The sequence below is a fragment of the Sitophilus oryzae genome, unplaced genomic scaffold (genome assembly GCF_002938485.1).
Source record: "Sitophilus oryzae breed Bouriz unplaced genomic scaffold, Soryzae_2.0 scaffold_1522_pilon_pilon, whole genome shotgun sequence".
Taxonomy (NCBI): Eukaryota; Metazoa; Arthropoda; class Insecta; order Coleoptera; family Curculionidae; genus Sitophilus; species Sitophilus oryzae.
This window is the reverse complement of record NW_022146195.1, coordinates 64,997-85,731: the sequence shown is the minus strand read 5'-3', so window position 1 is coordinate 85,731 and position 20,735 is coordinate 64,997. Positions and strand designations below refer to the sequence as shown.

General features: G+C 31.4%; 1 protein-coding gene across 3 annotated transcripts in view; it reads right to left on the bottom strand.

Moving 5' to 3' along the window:
* The window catches only part of LOC115878769, a 127,724-nt gene that overhangs the window by 55,895 nt on the left and 51,094 nt on the right, over positions 1 to 20,735 (bottom strand). For 2 of the 3 annotated variants that reach the window (XM_030895360.1, XM_030895361.1), the window contains exons 2-4: positions 14,046 to 14,269; positions 8,263 to 8,400; positions 109 to 245 (exon numbers count right to left, since the gene is read on the bottom strand). In XM_030895360.1, coding sequence (XP_030751220.1) covers positions 109 to 245; positions 8,263 to 8,400; positions 14,046 to 14,267 — 497 coding nt within the window. In that variant the 5' untranslated portion in view covers positions 14,268 to 14,269. Of the gene's footprint in view, positions 1 to 108; positions 246 to 401; positions 752 to 8,262; positions 8,401 to 14,045; positions 14,270 to 20,735 lie in introns of those variants that run through there. The other variant, XM_030895362.1, reaches the window with a different exon arrangement.

Below are 20,735 nucleotides of genomic sequence, written 5' to 3'. Positions count from 1 at the left end.
AACCACGCGTTCTCTATAATAACGTTCTCTATAAATGTTTAATCTATCATCGCCCTGGATCAGCCTGCATAGTCTTAGAATATTAAAACATTAATTAAAATTACTTACATTGGAAGAGGTATAGGTGGCACGGGAGCTACAGGTGGTGGGTATCTACAAACGATGGTAATGATTTCATCGCCATCCATTTCTAGGCCAGGATGAAACCTGACAACAATGTTGTTGGTAAACACTCGTTGAGGTTCCTAGAAAAAAAATTAAGAAATAAATTTAAATACATATTATATGTTTAGTTATTTAATTCATTTAAATATATTACCAAAGCAATATAAATAATATATGTACAAATTAAATAGACGTATAATAATAATAATCCGTAAATAAGTGTCATAATTAAACACCTAGTAGAATTTTTAACGTAATTCTTGGTTTCTTCATGGTTCTGATTTTTATGGTTCCGTTCTAAATGATGTGAATTTTCAGGAGATTATGCATAAAATTTTTATAGTTTCCACCATATAACTTCAAATTTAAGTTTTCAATAATTTGGAGTACTGAATTTGTTTATATTACATATAGAATTTTTAACACAATTCTTGTTTCTTCCTGGATTTATTTTTCATTGTTCTATTAATGATGTGAATGTCCAGGAGATTATACATAAAATCTTTATATCTTTCATATATAATTCAAATTTAATTTTTTAATAATTTGGGGCTTCTGAGTTTTGTTATATTACATTTTTGATAGATATCAAAATGTCTCTGTCTTCTCGTACGTATCATTTAAAAATGTCAGAATTATAGGCTATATTCAGATGTAAAACTATGTTAACCAGCTTGGTACTACAGTAAATATTAGTCCCAGAAAAATACTGGTTATTTATATGCGGAACGGTTTGGTAAAATAATAGAAATGTCAAATATTAAAAATTTTTGAGGTTCAATATATACAGGGTGAGTTTCTCTATGGGTATCTTGGAAACTACTAAGATAAAAAGTCGGTTAAATGGGGAAAGAATTGCAGTTTTGTGGGGTCATAAATATGCGCCTTTCAGATTTTTGAAAAAGTTCATGGCTTACTAGATATTTCGAAAAAAAACAAATTTTATCAAAACCAAAACTGTAGCTAGTCTATTTATAATATATTTTACATTTAACATATAACATTTTAATAATTTCTTAATTTATTGATTAGTTACTTGCCTTAAGCTATAAACTTTGTGAGGTGTCGATACTTTAACTTTCTCCAGCAATATAAGTTTGTTCTTATTTGCAGCGTCATTGTATTAGGATGAAACTTTTAAAATCAGTTTAAAATATTTAAAAAGAAAATTTTTTAAGTTTTTTTTGTAGCCGATTTATAAAACTTGGTGAAAGAAGCTCCGCTTTAACACTGCCGATCGTCAAAAACTTTTCTTTTATGCAAGAAGTTAACTTTGTCCAGCAAAAAAGCGAATTGAATTTAAACTCTGCAAAAAATGGTTTCCTTCCCTCATATTTTATTTCCAGATTAGTGTAAAATTGACCATTTTTAAAGATAAAATCTGGAAGTGTATTTTTTTTAAGATAGTTTTTATGTTTTTAAATGAAAACAGAAAAAAAACTTCACCCTCAAGTTTGTTAAATCAAAAATATAATAACCTCGATAAAAATAAAAACCAAAATTGCATAATTTTAGTGGATTATACTGACAAGAAAATTTGCATACCTATTTTAGAAGTTAAAAATTCTAAAAATCCCTAAAAAAGATAGAAAAATAGAGAAAGAATATTGCTTTTTAAGCCCTTTATGTGATACCTACACATGCAGTGAAGGTTTTAGCTTAAATATAACCCTGTTTATTTTTGATATGCATTTTCAAATTAGCGTTTATATAAAATTCTTCTCTAGATAATCCAAACCATCCTTAAGAATTTAACGATGTACATATTAATAGGCTGTATATTTTTAATACATCTTTCGTAATTATGGATATGTACCTAATAATAACAGCTCCCGTATTATAGCGTGTAACGACATGCCGACTTTTATAAAACCTGGTGGGTGCTTATCAAATATGGGTAAATGTAACAAATTTCCAGATTGTTACAATTTTTGTATTTATTATATTTTTTTAAATACATAACAAAATTAGGAAAATACCATATCAATTTATTTTATTTTTGCAGTTCAATTGAGCGTAATTTAAGTTATTATATGTAGAAATACAACTTTTTAGTACAGATACCAATTTGTGAAAATATTAATTACAACCATTACAATCGTGTGAGGGCAAGTAAGACAGACAGATACTGTATTTTATATAGAATGAATGAAGATAAAAATTGCTTAGAAGAGCTGCTAAGGGAGGGATATTGAGAAGCTCAGGATTTCTATCGAAGAATTTATCTATCAAAACTCAAAATTCTTGAAAATATCCAATGTAAACATACACAACGAGTTTTCAGACCACTTGGGACATTCATATACCGTATGATCGAAAATAAACCGCGTTAAAGACGGCTGGGAAAACAATCTATGCTTTTTTAGTCAGGTCAGTCTCTAGACGCATCGTCATTTAAAACATAAAACATAAAACTTGACAGAAATTAACACTAATTATAGAAAGATTTGAAAATGACCGAACGTTTAACGTTTCCAGACACACAAATCTATTTCAAAAAAGTATTGAGCGAGTTTTAAACGACACCATTTAAAAATCATTTTTACCCAATACATAAATAAGTTACAACCTTCTTACGGCCAACTGGCAGTAAGCGCCATTAGAAAATAAAGAAGATTACGGGTCCAGTAAATAACGTCTAGAGAGTAACCTCGGCAAAGTTATCATCGGTTTTTATTCCCCAGCGAACTGGAAAAGACGAATCTTTAACCTCTTTTTTTATTGCATGATACTTAGCCAAACTGACTGAAATTGAGTCAGACACACGTGCACATGCGTCGTCGTAATAGTGGATATGCAATAACGGATTTCGTCTGGAATAATATACGAGACCAAGAAATTGAGTCATTTTTTTAAATTTAAAAATCCGGTCTCTTTGAGAGAAAAATGGACGCCTTCTTTGAATTACGTTTGGAATGCCAAAAATGTAGTATTCGGCGTTCCTAAAGTAGTTTACAATTTGCTTCCAATTTAGAATAATTATAATTATTATACACCTAAAGAAAAAACAGAAAAACTAGTTAATAGAAAAGTTAGTTAACAGAAGCAAATGGACAAAAGATTGGCTACCTAAAAGAATTATTTCCATGTCAAAGTATCCACCCAACCAACAATTAAAAAACTTTTCATTCATGAAAAAAACTACCTTCAAAAAGATTCAATTTAAACTCTGTAGAGGAACCTTTCCTTCCCTCATAATTTATTTTCAGTTAATGTAAATTTGTTCTTTTATAAAGATAAAATCTGACAATGTATTTTAGTTGCAGTTATTACGATTTCTTATGAGATAACTTTTAGAGTTTATAAAACCAGAATGGAAGAAGAAATTTATCCAATTAGCCAAATTTTTGTCTGGGCGATATTTCGTACTATTTTAGTGTATTTTAATGACAGGAAGATTTGCATAATATTTGAGGGGATTCTTTTAACTATAAATCAAGTTAGTTTAAATAAAGTGCATTTTGAACGATAATGGATATTTTGATTTAGACTCGTTTCAGCCAGGTGAAATTAACGAGATATTGATGTTGGGTTAAAAAAGCCATTATCCTAAACTTCTATTTTTTAATTTTTCTGGTTTTTGATGAGGCATGTTGTATTGTAACTAATTGGAGATACGATACGTACAAAAATTATGTTATTTATGTTATTATTAATATACATGAATGGGAAAAATTATAATTAATATATTCAAAAATTGATATTACCATCATTTAAGAGCGATGTTAAAATAAGATTATTTTTTAAAGAAAAAGTTCTTGGCTAATTTTTGATTTATAATAAATAGTTGGGTTAATAATACCAATTCAATTTAAGATATAAGTATAAGGCTGCATTAACTAGTTTACGGTAACGATTGGTTCCTCAAACATATTGAGATTAAATGCGGAAAGATTAGGTAAAATAGTTAAAATGTAAAATAATAACTTTTTACATTCCAATATTATTATTGTAGAATTTTTATTTCATGTTTAATTCGTTTTTTATTTATAAAATTTAGCCTAGAAAATTACTTTACAAATGAACTGTTAAACTCCTCAGACAGTCCAACTTTTTTGCCACACAAATGATATTGAATTATGGACAGGGGACATCCAAACCAGAAAAAAAAATCAGCTTTTTCTCATTGATTAATTGGTTGAAAATAATGAAAGGCATTTTCAAAAACCATGTTTACTAAGAATAGTAATTTCATGCCATTAGAAATGAAACAGAAAACCATAAACAAAGTAAGAATCAGTATACAGCCATTAACAATTACACGTATTAATCTATACGTCAGTAAACACGATTTTTTTATTAATAATATTTCGGTTTCCCTCGACCTACTTTTGTTTCTTAAAAGCCCCTGAAAACTACTCGTGAGGAGGGCGTGGGTCTTTTTTGGCGTTTCCTGGTGCCTCGTTCAATTTTGTTTCGTTTTGAGCTATTTCCAAAACGTGGCGGTATCTGCATCCAAGGCAAAGGACTTTTTTTTATAAATCTCACTGAAATAAGTAAACCTAGACGTTTCTAAAATAGCTGTTGTTACGTATATTTTAATTGTGAAGTACATACTCCGTATTTTATCTTTAATATTTTAACAAAAAATACTTTTACGTAAATATTATTATCTAGAAATAGATCCTTTTTGTTATTACAATCATTCTGGTTAGGCAACATTAATTGTACATAAACCCCACTGATAAATGAGAAGTATTTGTAAACGCAGTGGGGTTTTAATAAAAACATTATTATCTATTTATTGTATTTTTCGATTACAGGAATTGCCAAAACATTAACAGAGAAGCGAAGAAATACTTACCGCTCGAGGCTCTATGAATATGTTACCCTTATGTTACTATAGTTTTTTTTTTCTATTTGTTCTCTTTTTAGGCACTAAATCATTGTTCAAGTCGTTTACTCCTCGAAATTAAAGTAGACCACTATCTAAAATGTGGCAACAGTGCGCGGGGTGCCTGTTCACGGCCCGTTTAGATTCGGCCGTGATAGTGGTGTTGCATTACACTCCATTACAAATTAATGATATTTACTTATTTTTATGAATCCACAACAACGTTTAACCTTGATCCCAACAAACATTTGAAGGTAAAATTACGTTAAATTAACCACCTGGACCATTATTGACCAACTGGAAATTGGTCGAAATTTCCAAGAATTGACGTTAAAATTCCCAAAGTGGGGAATAAAACTAAAGTAATTTGGAAGTTAAAAACAGGTTAACAGGTTACGATGTCTTGTATGAAATATGGGCTATGAGGTCAAAAATAGCCGACCTGAGGTCATAACATGTTAAAATAGAGATGAATTTTACTAAAAATAGTCCTAATTTATACTACCTACATTTTAACATGGGACACAAAGAGAAAGAATAAGGTAAAGTATTTTTCTTTTTAATATTTGTATGTAAATGAATTTCCCAATAATGAACTAGGAAGACAAACAAGTGTAATAACTGGCATGGCCGTTTGAACATCAATCCAATATGGATGAGATACCTACATACAATATGCACTTCCTAGTAAATGTAAATAAGTTATTGGTAAGAAGTGGATTACTGGATTCCCAAGATAATTATGTCTGCGGAGAAAAATTTTCTGTGAGATGTAAATATGATAGGCCTTAAAAAATTACGCGCCATTAAAATTTTATGTATTTTCAACAACTAATTTTAGAATAAATCGTTATTTTCAAGGTTCTAACCTAACTTTTTTCAGCTAACTTCCTTGGTACACTTTTAAAGTTCTTAATTAGTTAATTTAACTTGTGGTATGTGTAGTATTATTCATAAACGTCTGTATATTTTTCTCAATAGTTTAGAACAATATCACAAAAAAATATTTTTTAAAACAAATTTGATAAGAAAATGGCCGCTAATGGTGTTTTTAACTATTCGTCTATAAAGTTAGGTTTTCCATAATTTTAAAACCTTAAAGTCCGCTTTTTTAGTATGAGGTTAAGATTTCTTTAAATTAATAACCTCAAAGGTTAAGATTTCTTGCTTAAGGTATATTTCCTTCGAGGTGCAAGTTAAAAAATGGGCTATATTAGGTCAAAGTCTTGACTACATTGTTGGAGTATCACCGGTAAAACAGAAAACTTTTATTTTCTTTGAGTGACAGTGACAGTTGACAATGATATTTTATGCTAAGTTCGGTAATTACATTTTCGAGTAATCCGATTAACTTTTCACAGTAATCATGCGTCCTAAAATGAGAATATTTATTCACAGTCACGTGACATGTCAAATTTTCATCCTATTGCTGGCCGATGCAATTACCGAACTGGTCTAAACTAGAACACTGACTAACTAGAAAATTAAATTTGTGTTCTTTGCTTATTATTTTTAAAAGTTTTATGTTTTGGGATTGTGAGTGTTATTACAAAGGACTTTTTGTTTTTATTGCACATAATGGGCACGTTTAAGATTGTGGCGGTAATAAAAAAGAAACGCATTGAATATTCTTTCGTTCCCCTCTAGTGGCGGGTTCCCCACCAGTGGGAACAAGGTAATGTGCTATGGCGTAATAATCCATAGAAAACTTTTTTAAACGGAAATCACACCGAGGAAATTAAAAAAGGTAATTTTTAACCTGCAGTATGTCTGACTTTCTTCCAAGTCAAAAAACTAAGTTACTTTTACCTTTAAAGCATAATAGCGACTTATGAGGTCGAAATAAATTAAATTTTCAACCTAATTTGAACTCCTCCAAATAAGGTCTCATTTAAAGTTATTAACAACTAAATTTTAAGGTATGATTCCGAATATGACCGCAACGACCGACTGCAACCACAGACCGCACACTGCAACCGCATTGCCGTTGCTGTCTAAGGTCGGATTAATGCAGAACACAGCGACACAGATAGTCCTGCAGTGGGAAAATAAGAATGAAAAAATAGAAAACATATCAGTTTTCTCGGGGAAACAAGTCAGTTTCTTCCGCGATTATTGAACTATTGTTGGACAAGGAAGATGATGATGATGTGTTACTAATGCATGCTAGGCAACAAAAAAGGCTGACAATGCCTTTGTATAAAAATAGAATAGATGAGGAAAGTTACTCAGTTCTAAAACAAATACATTTGTTGAGTAATGAAACCATATTTAGAAGCTATTGCCGTTTAAATAAAAGACAGTTTATTGCCAATATATTGAGTAATCTTTCTTCATCGGCACCGAAAAACTCATTTTGGACGTGTGGGTACGATATTTTTCAGCGTGAAGCCGTGAAGTCGACTACGCTGACTATAATCTGGTTCGTGAAAGCGGTAGTGCGGGTTGCAGTTAGAAACCTGCCGTTTGACGGCAATGACGCCTACTTTAGAATGCATCCATTGAAAACTATAAAGGAAACCAGTAGTGTCGTCTGCAGTCTGCTGCTGCGGTCGCACAGTCTACGGTCGTGTTCGGAATTGTACCTTTAACCTAACTTGAAAACCAAACAATGCCTTCGACCCCCGAGACAAATTTGAGGTTATAATAAAGTAACATTTAACCTACTTTAAGTCCTTGTAGTCTTAATGCCATCAATAGGTTATCAGTAACTAGATTTTAAAAATGCCAGCTAACTCCAACGATGCTACTTTTCAAAGGCATAATATTAAGTTATTATTAACTAGTTTACGACCTCATTTTTAGATTTCTCGCACTTTATTCCCTACAAGAAATTTATTAAGTTAAATATAAGTAAAATTCAACCAAATAGTGGTTAATTTTCTGTGGTTAATGGTTTTTTCTCCTTCCTATGCTACTTGGGTTGCTTCGTGCTATTTCACAAAATAATACGATAAATAATAGTCTAGGTTAACAATAAAAAATAAACAATGACGGGGAGTCTCGATCTATTTCGGGAAACGTGGAAACTAATTTTTATAACACAATTTGAAACTATTTCCAGAAATGTTTTGAGAAATGTTTCACGAAATATTTCCAGAAATATTTCGTAAAACGTTTCGAAGATAGTGTCGAGGCTGTTTAACACTTAAAGTGACATTGTCCCCCACTCCTCCCAATTGGCATTAATATTACTACGAAATACGTTAAATCTATGTTAGAAGTAAAGGATAAACACAAATATACACAGTGTTTATACTTACTTGTTTTGTGCCACATCCTTTCAGTGGCAGCTCCAACTTGTAACTAAGACCGCCCTTTCCTGCTATTTGACATGCAGAGTTTCTGTCAAAGTCGGCATAGGCTATCCCATAAAATTTATTGTTAAATTTCAGTTCAACCTGAAACAAAAACAATATTTGGTTTAATGTTGCTTTATTATATTTTACAAGTGGGTATTGATTATCAGTATATTTTTTTTTCTTTTATACATTTAAGTTCACTTAAGCGCAATCCACATGCAACGGCTTCATTATAAGATTTGCTTGCGTCGACAAAACGTTGCAGATAACGCTTTAGAGTGAATTATGTTATTTGCTAAAAGTATTATTTGTATTAAATATTCAAAATAATATTCCTAAAATAAATTTGAACAATAGTTTATATTAGCAATACTATTTAATATATTTTTGAATACAAATGTTGTTGACTCTATAATAATTTATATTCTTTCTATTTTATATTTGTTTCCAGCTAAAGAAAATATGTTTTAATTTGCCTCTTTAAAATTAGCCGAAATATAATCCGAAAAGCATTACAAACAAAAATGAAAGCATGAATAATTAAGAACTAAAGAGCTTGCTCTATCAACAGTGTAAATATTTTATGAGCGTTGCCAGAAATAAATTACTTTTAAAATATTTTTGTCCACAATTTTTTTATAAAACTTAATTTAAAAATGTAAACTTTTTTTAAAATTTGAAAAAATAGTACATAGCTATAATTTTATAAGAATCAGTAATTGAACATATATAGATAAATATTAAATTCAGATTCCAGGTGTTTCCATCAGTAAGTCTGAGCACATAAAGATAAAAATCAATAGAAAATACGGCTAAGTTCGTGTATAGAATTCTTGATTATTTTTTGAAATATTGGATTCTGGAAATGTTTTGCTGAAATATGTCTTATAAATTAAGTTATTAATACACATTTATTATCGACAAATACCAGAGTTTGTTTCTGTTAAAGGTTATTAAAAGTCAGTATACTCTATTTTAGAGCAATAGAATTCGATTTATAAAAAAATAAATAATTTATTTAATAAATCATAAAAAATTGTTGAGTGAATAATATGGTGCCAGTCTAGATATTCAAAAAATATCTAATTTTATTTGGTTTGTTTTGGTGCCAAATTTGAGGATTTTCATTCGCATAGTAATGTGATTTTCTCTATTATACTAAAATTAGTAATAAAGATTCATCGGTTTAATAATATTTCTCTAGAAAAAGGACCATCAAAAAAATCGTATATTCTTACAAATGAAAATGGAAACATTGTGTTGGATATTAAAGATCAATTGACTCTATGGGAACAATACATCGAAACCCTTTTCAACGACCAAAGAGAAGAAATCACTACCAGCACTAACAATGAAATGGAGCCATCTATTTTACAGAAAGAAGTGCAAGCGGCAATAAAAGCAGCCAAAGATAGGAAAGCGCCTGGCGCTGACTATCTACCTGCAGATGCAACACTTAGGTGCTATAACTTATCTATTTAATAATATTAAATAACACAATTCCAAAGAAGCATAATGCCAAAAAATGCGAAGAACACCGCACGATCAGCCTTATGAGTCACACACTTAAGATTTTTCTCACAGTCATTCACCGCAGGATTTACAGAAAATTAGAATAAGATATAGCAGATACTCAGTTTGGCTTTAGAAATAGTTACGGTACTAGGGAGGCTTTGTTTCCCTACAATGTCTTAATGCAGCGATGCCTTGATGTCAATCACAAAATGTATATGCCTGCTATATTGACTATAATAAGGCATTTGATAAAGTAAGATACAAGCAACTAATAGAAGCGTTAGAACGAAAAAATCTCGATACAAGAGATAAACAAATAATAGTAAAACTGTACCTCAATCAAAGTGCGTCTGTTCGCGTCCAATCTGAACTGACGAGAGCAGTGGATATCAAACGAGGAGTTAGACAGGGGTGTGTTCTTTCACCACTCCTTTTCAACGTCTACTCAGAGGAAATCTTTAACAAAGCCGTCGAAAATGATGCTGGTGGAATACGAGTTATTCTGAACAATTTGCGCTCCGCGGACGATACAATCCTTCTCGTTGAAAACATGCAAGACCTTCAGAATATGTTAAATAACGTCATCACAACTAGTCGAGAATATGGTCTGACACTCAATGTTAAGAAGACCAAATACATGATTGTCACTAAAACTGGAGTGCCCAATGAACATCTGTCCGCGGAAGGCGAGGAGCTAGAAAGAGTAGAAAGGTATGACTACCTGGGTACAAGTGTCAACTGCACCGCGGATTATTTTGAATTTTTGATTATTGATTCAGAAAGATTGATTATTGTTCAGAAATAAAGATTCGCATTGAGAAGGCCCGTGCATCCTTTGTGAAAATTAAGAAGCTGTTCTGTAGCCGCGATTTGAGCCTAGATCTGAGAACTCGTATGCTCAAATGTTATGTATTCGTAGTCCTTTTGTATGGTATGGAAGCTTGGACCCTCAACGAGTTTTGCGAGCGGAAACTGGAGGCCTTCGAAATGTGGGCATACCGTAGGATGTTGAGAATACCATGGACAGAACATGTAACCAACGTGGAGGTTCTGAGAAGAATGAAGAAGGGCGTAGAGATCCTCAAGAAAGTGAAAAAAAAGAAAATTGCAATATCTCGGCCATATCATGAGAGGTCCAAGGTATGAGATTTTGCAACTCATAATCCAGGGAATAAATATAGGAAAAAGATCTGTTGGAAGGAGAAGAATATCCTAGCTCAGAAACCTGCGAAAATGGTTTAATGTCACGTCATCTGACCTATTTACGGCCGCGGCTTCCAAGGTCAAAATAGCAATGATGATAGCCAACCGCCGATATGGAGACGGTACATGAAGAAGAAGAAGAAGAAGAAGAAAAAGGATGCTTTAAATGTGTATTGTTGAACTCATTTAGGATTTTCTTAGGATCTACATGTAAAATAGTTTATTATTTATTCTTCTCTTCTTCAAGTGTCATCTTCCTAGTGAACGTTGACGACTGCCATGTTAACAATATATTTGTATCGCTCTCGATCTTGCGCTACGTGGAGTAATTCATCCGCGCTTAAGCCTGTCCAACGCAAGTTCCTCAACCACGAAGCCTCCTGCGCACAATCCACTTTTTTCCTTCGATTTTTCCGTTAAGGATTAGTCGGAGAAATTCATATCGAGGTCCTCTGGTTATATGACCAAGGTATTCAAGTTTTTGTCGCTTGATAATATTCAGAAGTAGTGTGTCGTGATCCATTTTTCGAAGAACTTCTTCATTTCTGGTTCTGGTGGTCCCATTTATTCTTAAATACACAGAAAGAAAACAAGAAAATTTTAATAATCCCGACAATTGCAGTAAACACTGCTGCATTTTGCGTCTAAAATGGTACTAGGCATCACGTTGTAGCTTTTATTTACCAAGACTTTATACGAAAATAGCGAATAAGTGTGGTGGTAATTCTCGCAATTTGTGGCAGAGAATATTCAGATTGTACTCGTTGAAATTTAAATGAAAATCATTACCACAAATTGTAGCACTGCTAACTACACTCACCGGCACGAAAAACGGGCACCATAAAATTTTCATGTATTTTAAAGTTTTATATATTGTGTTCCGATTACCGTTATTGTGTGGTGGACCGATTTTGATGATTTTTTAAGCAACTTGAAGTTAAATTATTTGACTTTTAGTATCTCTTTCTAAATCGAGGTGTACCTTTTTTCGATAATTTGTTTTTTGATTCTTCTCAATAGCTTTATTTTTTTGGAGATATTGGTTTGGTTTGGTTGTGAGTTTCCTGATTGATTTCAATTTGAGCAAAGATATTAACCAATGAGCAAAGTTTTGTCACATTTAGGGAACAGTTACCTATCTGCGTTTTATTGCTTCATATAAGGCACAAGAAGGGCCTGGTAACGTAACAACTACTTCACCTAGAACACATTTCCTTTAAAGGAATAAAATGCTCACTGGGTAATTTAATGATCATTAAAACCCTTTTAAATAGTATCCATTTGGCCTTTAAAATATACCAGTATCTGTTATATTTATAGAAGTTCTTGAGAAAATTGTACGATAAGACTGTGCTCTTTCAGAGAGAGAATACAGTGTTTCTGTAACTTGCTGATGACATTTGTGTACATTTTGTAGACTTTAACAATACATTCTACATATATACTATACCATTTTTACGCGCCAGTTTAGGTAGTACGTAAAAAATAATTGCTGTCCTATAAAGTTTAAGTTGAAGTTCCAAAGATGTGCGCAGTCAAAAAATGTTAGTGTCTTCTTCAAAAGCCAATATCTCCAAAAAAAATAAAGCTATTGAGACGAATAAAAAAACAAACTATCGAAAAAAGGTACACCTCGATGATAAAACTATTTTTAAATTCCTTGCTTTGTTAATGTACTCCACAGAGTGTTTCAAATTTTCACCAAAATATCAACATTTTGTTTTCCCTCGTATAATTGACAGATAGCAACTTTCATTTTTAATTTAGAAAGAGATACTAAAAAGTCAAATAATGTAGCTTCAAATTGCTTAAAGAATCATCAAAATCGGTCCACCACACAATAACGGTAATCGGAACACAATATATAAAACTTTAAAGTACATGAAAATTTTATGGTGCCCGTTTTTCGTGCCGGTGAGTGTAGTTAGCAGTGCTACAATTTGTGATAATGATTTTCATTTAAATTTCAACGAGTACAATCTGAATATTCTCTGCCACAAATTGTGAGAATTACCACCACACTTATTCGCTATTTTCGTATAAAGTCTTGGTAAATAAAAGCTACAACGTGATGCCTAGTACCATTTTAGACGAAAAATGCAGCAGTGTTTACTGCAATTGTCGGGTTTATTAAAATTTTCTTGTTTTCTTTCTGTGTATTTAAGAATAAATGGGACCCAGAACCAGAAATGAAGAAGTTCTTCGAAAAATGGATCACGACACACTACTTCTGAATAATATCAAGCGACAAAAACTTGAATACCTTGGTCATATAACCGGAGGACCTCGATATGAATTTCTCCGACTAATCCTTAACGGAAAAAATCGATTGAAAAAAATTGCGCGCAGTGAGGCTTCGTGGTTGAGGAACTTGCGTTGGACAGGCTTAAGCGCGGATGAATTACTCCACATAGCGCAAGATCGAGAGCGATACAAATATATTTTTAACATGGCAGTCGTCAACATTAACTAGGAAGATGACACTTGAAGAAGAGAAGAAAAATAATAAACTATTTTACATGTAGATCCTAAGAAAAGAGGAGGCGAAGGCTGGGGTCCTGTTGGCAATCGCTACCTTGACTATATGCCAGTCCGACCCTGGTATATATGAAAAATAAATCTTATTTTTATGCTAGGAATCTCCCCACGAGAGATGACACATTTTTTTAAAACATCCTGTGTGGCAAATGAGAGAAATAATTGAAAAAATGATACTGGATAAAAGTATAAAAGTGGCTCAGTATAAAAGCAATTTGTAGGGATAAGCGCAATTTGTGATTATCTATGATAAATATTGCACAAAATGGTATTTCCTTAAAAACGAAACTCCGGATTAATGAGAGCTCCCTTTATATATTAAAATGTGCCTAAATAGATTAAAATGACATAAATATTTTGAAAAATATATCGATATTCTTTTATGAAAGATATCGCTATGAGAAAAGTATCCCAATATATTCTCTACATGGCCCCTTGTATCAAAACGAATATTTCATTTATCATTCAGGTAACATTTAATGTTATACCTGCATGGATCCAGCAGCGCAATTTAGTGCCGCCTTCGTTCGGTTCAGAAATATCACGGGGCTGAGATCATCCAATTTCGTCACTTTCCCATCCAAGGTGGCCTCTGGTGGCAGGCCGTCGCCGTGGTACTCGATGTTGTTGGCTTGGTCCGCATAGTTGGATTGAGCAAATGCGGTGGCGGACAGGGCCAAGAAGATTGGTAATAAGCGTAGCTGCGACATGTCTGTAACAAGACAAATTGAGCTGATTAATAAGCATGTAATGTTTAATATATACATTGTGAAATTTAGCAAACAAGCTTCTCTGTTAATTGAAAACAGTAATTTATTCCACTAATTTGGAGGTCCTGAATGAAGCCTCCCATACAGCACATCAAATCACATTTACGATGTGTTTACATTATTAGATGTAGACACAGGGTGACACAATTCCCCCGATGTAAATCTGCTACGTTTACACATTGTAGTTCAACACGTATGCACAAAGGTTAAACGTCCGCCTCACAATATAGCTACAGTATAGCATTTACGTATACACAAAGTAAGGGATACGCAGTGTGCCGTAGGATACACAGTGCTTGTGTATTACGTTTAAACTCTGTTTACACATTGCAGTTGTGACTACCGCGTGTATACGTATGTATTTTGCTTCGTATATACATCTTGTGTTATATAAAACTACTTCTTATGAACGAATTTAGGAAATAATACAAGTTTTGATGCCTAACTTTTCGTTCTTTTTAAGAAATATTTATTCAATGATACCAATTATATCTTTATAGAACGAAAATTAGGAAGTCAAAACTTTGTATTTTCCAAAAGTATCTCGATCGTAAGTTCAAGAGAAGTAGCCTTAAAATTGTTCCATTTTTGTTTTGTATTAAATGTACCATTTTTCTTCCATAAAATGGACTATGGTTAAAAATAAAATTTTATATTTCTTTTATATCATGGAAGGCAATAGCGCAAATAATACAATAATGATAATTATTTACACTGCAGAAACCAGAAGTAAGAAAACACTGTAAAAGAACACAATTTGTATCAAAATGTATTAAAAATATAAGTACCTAGTATAACAACATACTAAAATGGTAAACACTGGTATATCGCCACGATTTGGTAGACCTCGTTTCCCTCCAAGCAGTTGGTTTGTTAGCATACTCATTCATCGGACACTCTGTTGGACTTTCTTGTATTTTATTTCCAGATTAACAATCTCACCCTTAAATTTTATATGAAACTGATTATTGAATATTAAACATATCTGTATATTGATCCATCAATAACTCACCGAATATCAGTGTAAGAAGTTCTTTGAAGTGTTTAAATCTTTCTTTCTCTGGTCCATTTAGATTTTTATTATTTCCAAATTAAAAAAATTTATATTGCAGAGCTAACCTCTTTATCATTATACGAGAATATTTGGAGTTTTCATTCATTGGAGTCAAAATTTGGTAAATTGGGTATCGAGTAAGGGAAGATTCGCTGCTAGAATATTAATAGGATATCTTAGGAAGGTGTAACAAGGTAATTAAAAACTTCTGCTTATTTTAAAATCTCTTTTAAACTACACACAAACAGAACATTTATAGAGAGCTTCCGAATGATAAAACAATAATGGCCGCTAACACATACCACTCCTAGAAAGGAGAAAGGAGAGAGGACACATAAGATACACTTGGTCGGTGTATCTACGCTGAAGCTATCCGCGCGTGCGCACACCTTCATTTCATGCTAGAATGTAGACACAGCAGTACACTATTACAAAGTGTCTATATAGATTTTTTTTTATACTATGTGTGTATACGTCACATTTTTTACAAGGTGTACTATAGGCAACAACTATGATACAAGTATCACACATACATATGACTTATACATTGTATATCTCATATACCGACGTCAGATTTCATCATTTTAATAATTATTTGTTATGTTACAAAAAACTCTTTAGAATCTTGAGTGCATACGGTATACATCTAGTAAACACTGTATCGCACAATTCTATCAATATAAACCTACACGCAGGTTTATATTGATAGAATTGTGCGATACAGTATATATGTATATATTAGAACTAGATGTATGTTAGATCATACATAATAGACATACTATTATGTATGATCATATGTATATATTAGAACTAGATGAACACTTAGGTTCACTTTAACATATTTTGTTTCTCATGTGTCTCCCTTGTAGAAACGTAATTTCATTTGGACGTGCTGTATGAGCTAATTTTGATATTTAAAATGTCACTTCGTAATTCTTTGACGTATTAAAAGATGTTTCATTTCGCAACTAGTTACGAAATATTTTTATTAAACAATAAAGATGCAATTTTTATATCATTTATTACAACTCACGCAACTAAAAAAAATATGGCATAAACTTAGTATTTATTTATATAAGGAATATATTTCAGAATAATAATTTACTGCACAGTTTCCATTAAATATGAGTGTTGAGCGAGACTGGTCTTTTTTCATCTTGGTTGCGTCCTGATTTTGCACAAATTTCAAGACCAAAACTGGTGTTAGATTTGCACGACCGAGACTAGTACAAGATTTTCGCACAACCAAGACAAGCATAAAACAATCGAATAAGAAGAAATATTCGGATTGTTTGTTAATGAATCACACGATTGTCTCTAGTCATTTTTGAAATAGGGTGTTTTAGTGTTTCTAGATAAATAAGCTGATGGTTTCCAAAGGAATGAACATCTTTATTTATTTAGTTTATTTATTTATAATAATGGTGTTGGTCACTTGTCCCAAATTATTGGAATTAATTGCTGGTCTCAATTGGCGTAGAAGTTTGTTCCTTTAATTCCAATTTAGAACGTCATTTTTACTGCCACTAATTTTTTTAAATAGAACCACCTGTTTATTAATGCATATTTCAATTATTCCTTCAATTCTAAGCAAAAATCCAAATACACACAATGTACCTCAAACCAACCGTTTTCGAGTTATTGACTTTTGAAACAATTTGATTTAATTAATTTCGATATGTTCAGTTTCATTTAATGATAGCATTCTGCCGAAACTGTGATACTTAATAATATTTGACATTAGTTCTCAAGTTAGCATTTATAGATGTATAAAATGAGATTATATCAAGTCTGGGAATTACAATATTTAAGTTACATTTCAATTCTTCAATTTATGTACATTGTGTATTACGATTATTGCTTAAAATTGAAAGAAGAATTGAAATATGCAATAATATACAGGGGGTTTCATTTAAAAAAAAATCACAGTCCTTTACAAAGATGCAACCGGGGGGGCATTGAAAATGATGAATAAAAACGTAAAAATATGATTAGTGTTAATATCAGTGTATTACATACATATGTTTAAATAACGAATTTAACAAAAAACAACAGATTTAAAGATTCACTGAAAAAGTAGTAATGTTAACATTAAATAAAAAATTATCAATAATAATTATGCGATCGCCACCTATCCGTAAAACAAACAAGCAAAAAAACAAAATAACATATAAAACATCAGGTTAACATGATGACAGATCATGATCGATGACAGATAAAGAATTCTTACGGAGTTACACTTTACGATATAATTTTTTAACTATTAAAGACAAACCCCATTTAAATACAAAACTTTTTAATACCTCCTACTGTATCTAAAAGACATTTTTTTTAAATTACTAAATTCTTAGCCACGCTTCTGTTTTTCTTGGCTGTTGTGCCAGATTAACAGGCCCACGTTTGCACCACAAGGCGATGCTGCAGACCACTAGGTAGACCGGTCGTAGAAATTTATGTTATACAACTTTTAGTCAATCTACACAAATATTATCAAAAGCTTTTTTTCTTTTAAAATGTGTTCAGATTTTCTAAAAAGTATAAGTCAAAATCGCAAAACTTAAATTTGATATGAGTTTCTTAGTTTTTAACTAATATAGTGGCGAATTACAAAAATTCCTTTTCAATGAATATTAATCAGTTAAATAAAATAATTTAATAAATTACTAGCTTTTTCCCGCGACTACGTTCGCTTTACACCTCGAATCGTTCATGCATTGATTTAAATGATTTTTTACTTCTTTATAGAGAGCTAATGAGCATAGATGTTTTTTATTTCTCATATTTTTTTTATTTAAGAGCACTAATACTCTCTTTATAGGTTATTTTTTATTCTTTGAAGGATAATTGAGGAAGATATATTTCGTTATGATGTCACTAAATAAACCCTTGTATAAAATTTTATACTGTCTGGTTTGTAATGTTATAGTATTGCATTTTCGTACAGCAAACTTCCATTCCCTTTTCTACTCCCTAAGTGTATAAATTTCATAAATTTGCTTTATCTTTGTGCCAATTTTTATGTGTATAATCCAGAGGTCACCAAGTTTTATATAAATTTTTACTAACTTTACCCATTTGGTTGATGAATTTCAAAAATTTCTTCTAATTATTTTTGTAGGATTTCATTTTTCTAGACCAAATAGTAAGGAATTTTCATACAGCAAACTGTTCCGACATAATTTTACTCTCTAAGAGGATGAATTTCCTAAAATCGCTTTGTGTAGCTAATTCACTAATGGCGTTTAAACGAACCTTTGTGCTAATATTTATGTATCTAAACCTGGCGGTATGAACTCACTCCTAAAATATCTAAAAACTTAAAATATAATCTAACTGACACACCACTGACAATGACAAATAATTTATTTCTGGAGGTATTGTGTGTAGGTGTTTTCAGGTATGTTTTAGTATTTAGTCGTTTTACACAAAGAAATAGCCATTAAGCACTATAAAAATACTTCATAACAAATCTACACATATATACATTTCATTCAAAAAAAGAATCATCAAGATTGGTGAAGCGGTTTCGGCGGGATGGATGCAACAAAAAAAACCTTTGAGGTTTTATATATGTATGGATTAATTATTTTTCCAACATATTTTACTTTGCAAATTTTTATAAATATTCAGACTCGCCAATATCGTAGTCCACAGTGTCCAGCCTGTTTAGCCAAACGTAGGCCGATTCCTCTTCGGAGGCGTGCGGCGTCGCGTCGTGACCCTGGCTGATGGAGGAGTCTGAAGACGCTCATCCGCGCAGAGGAGCAAGTTGACTGCGTAGCGTATTGCGTATTAATCGATTCTGAAACTTTTTATCTCATTTATAACATATTACGCAAGTTTATTATCTTAATCTCGATTTTAATAGATAAATATGTGAAATGCCACCTGAGTATCTTCCGCCATGACATGTTTTTACTTTTTTGTTATGGTAAAATGATTTTTATAAACTTTATTCAATAAAGTATATTTTCCTCCATTTGGTGATTTTTTAATTTTAAGCGAAAATTAAGTATAACATTTTAGGAAAAAGAAACACTGTAATATTTAAAAGAATAAGAAGAAATTAGTCTTATTTTGAAAGAAAAATATAGAAAAAACTCTTTCTATAGAAAAAAGTCTTTATACTAACCAGAATCCGGTGACATATACGCGGTCTCACCGGAAACATTACTTATTACTTCGCATAACTTGAAGAATATCTACTTTTAATAATGAACACTTCAGAAATACACCAGTAAAAACATTTATTATTTGAGATTAAAACTCGAATTAAATTATAAATATTAGTTACCTATGTTGTTATAGCTTTTATAGGCCTGTTTAACGACTTAATAAGTTACCTAGCGAAAAAATCTGTGCGCGTACCTACCACTATTGTTACAGGTTAATTCGTTAAAGAAATATGTTACACAAGTTAAAAACGCTAAAATTTTAATGGTATTACTTGTGCATTATTGGCCTTATAATGTAATTTGTTGGAATTATATCTTCTTTAAATATAATTAGACTTTTTAACGACTTTTAAGTTACCTAGGAAAAAATCTGTGCACGTACCTACCAGTATTGTTACAGGTTAATTCGTGAAACAAATGTGTTACATATTATTCGTGGTATTAGTGGTATTATATTGGAATCAGCTTGGCATTAGTGGGGCATTATATGAGAAATTTTGGTATTTAATTTGTATTTTTGGCATTACTTTGGCATTAGTATACAGACATTTGTCAGCGGTTTACTCCTTGTAGATAATCAAAAAGTTTTTTGATAAAATTTGCTTTTTATGTCAGATCATTTCTATGAAAAATTACATTAGATTTTTATTAAAGACGCTGGGTAATTAAAACATTGACTAATAAAGCTTGTCCACTTTAAATAAGGGGTCACGAAATATCCTCCTTGGAGTGTTTGGGTTAAGGGGTGTATAATAAATTAATCGTTGTTTTATAATAAAAACCATAAAACATTTATTTGTGAGTAAAATAATGCAATGGTTGGATATCTCTCCTTTATAATTAGGTGACTAAAAATACACTAAAATAATTAGAAAAAAAATCTTGTACTTATTTAGTAATTACGTCAATATTAATTAATTGACTTTCTAGTCTATTTTATTTTATGTACAAATATATTATTAAATTTTAAGCATTAAGTAATAAAACACTTTGTGCCCTCTTATATCGTAAGAGGTTACGAAATATACTCCTGGTTACACCCCTTACAGAAAACAGTGTAAGGGGTGTAAATAAATTGTATAATCACTGTTTTTTATAATAAAAACTATAAAACATTTCTTATTTGTGAGATTAAAAAAACAAAACAATGCATTGGTTAAAATAAGTACATTCAATACA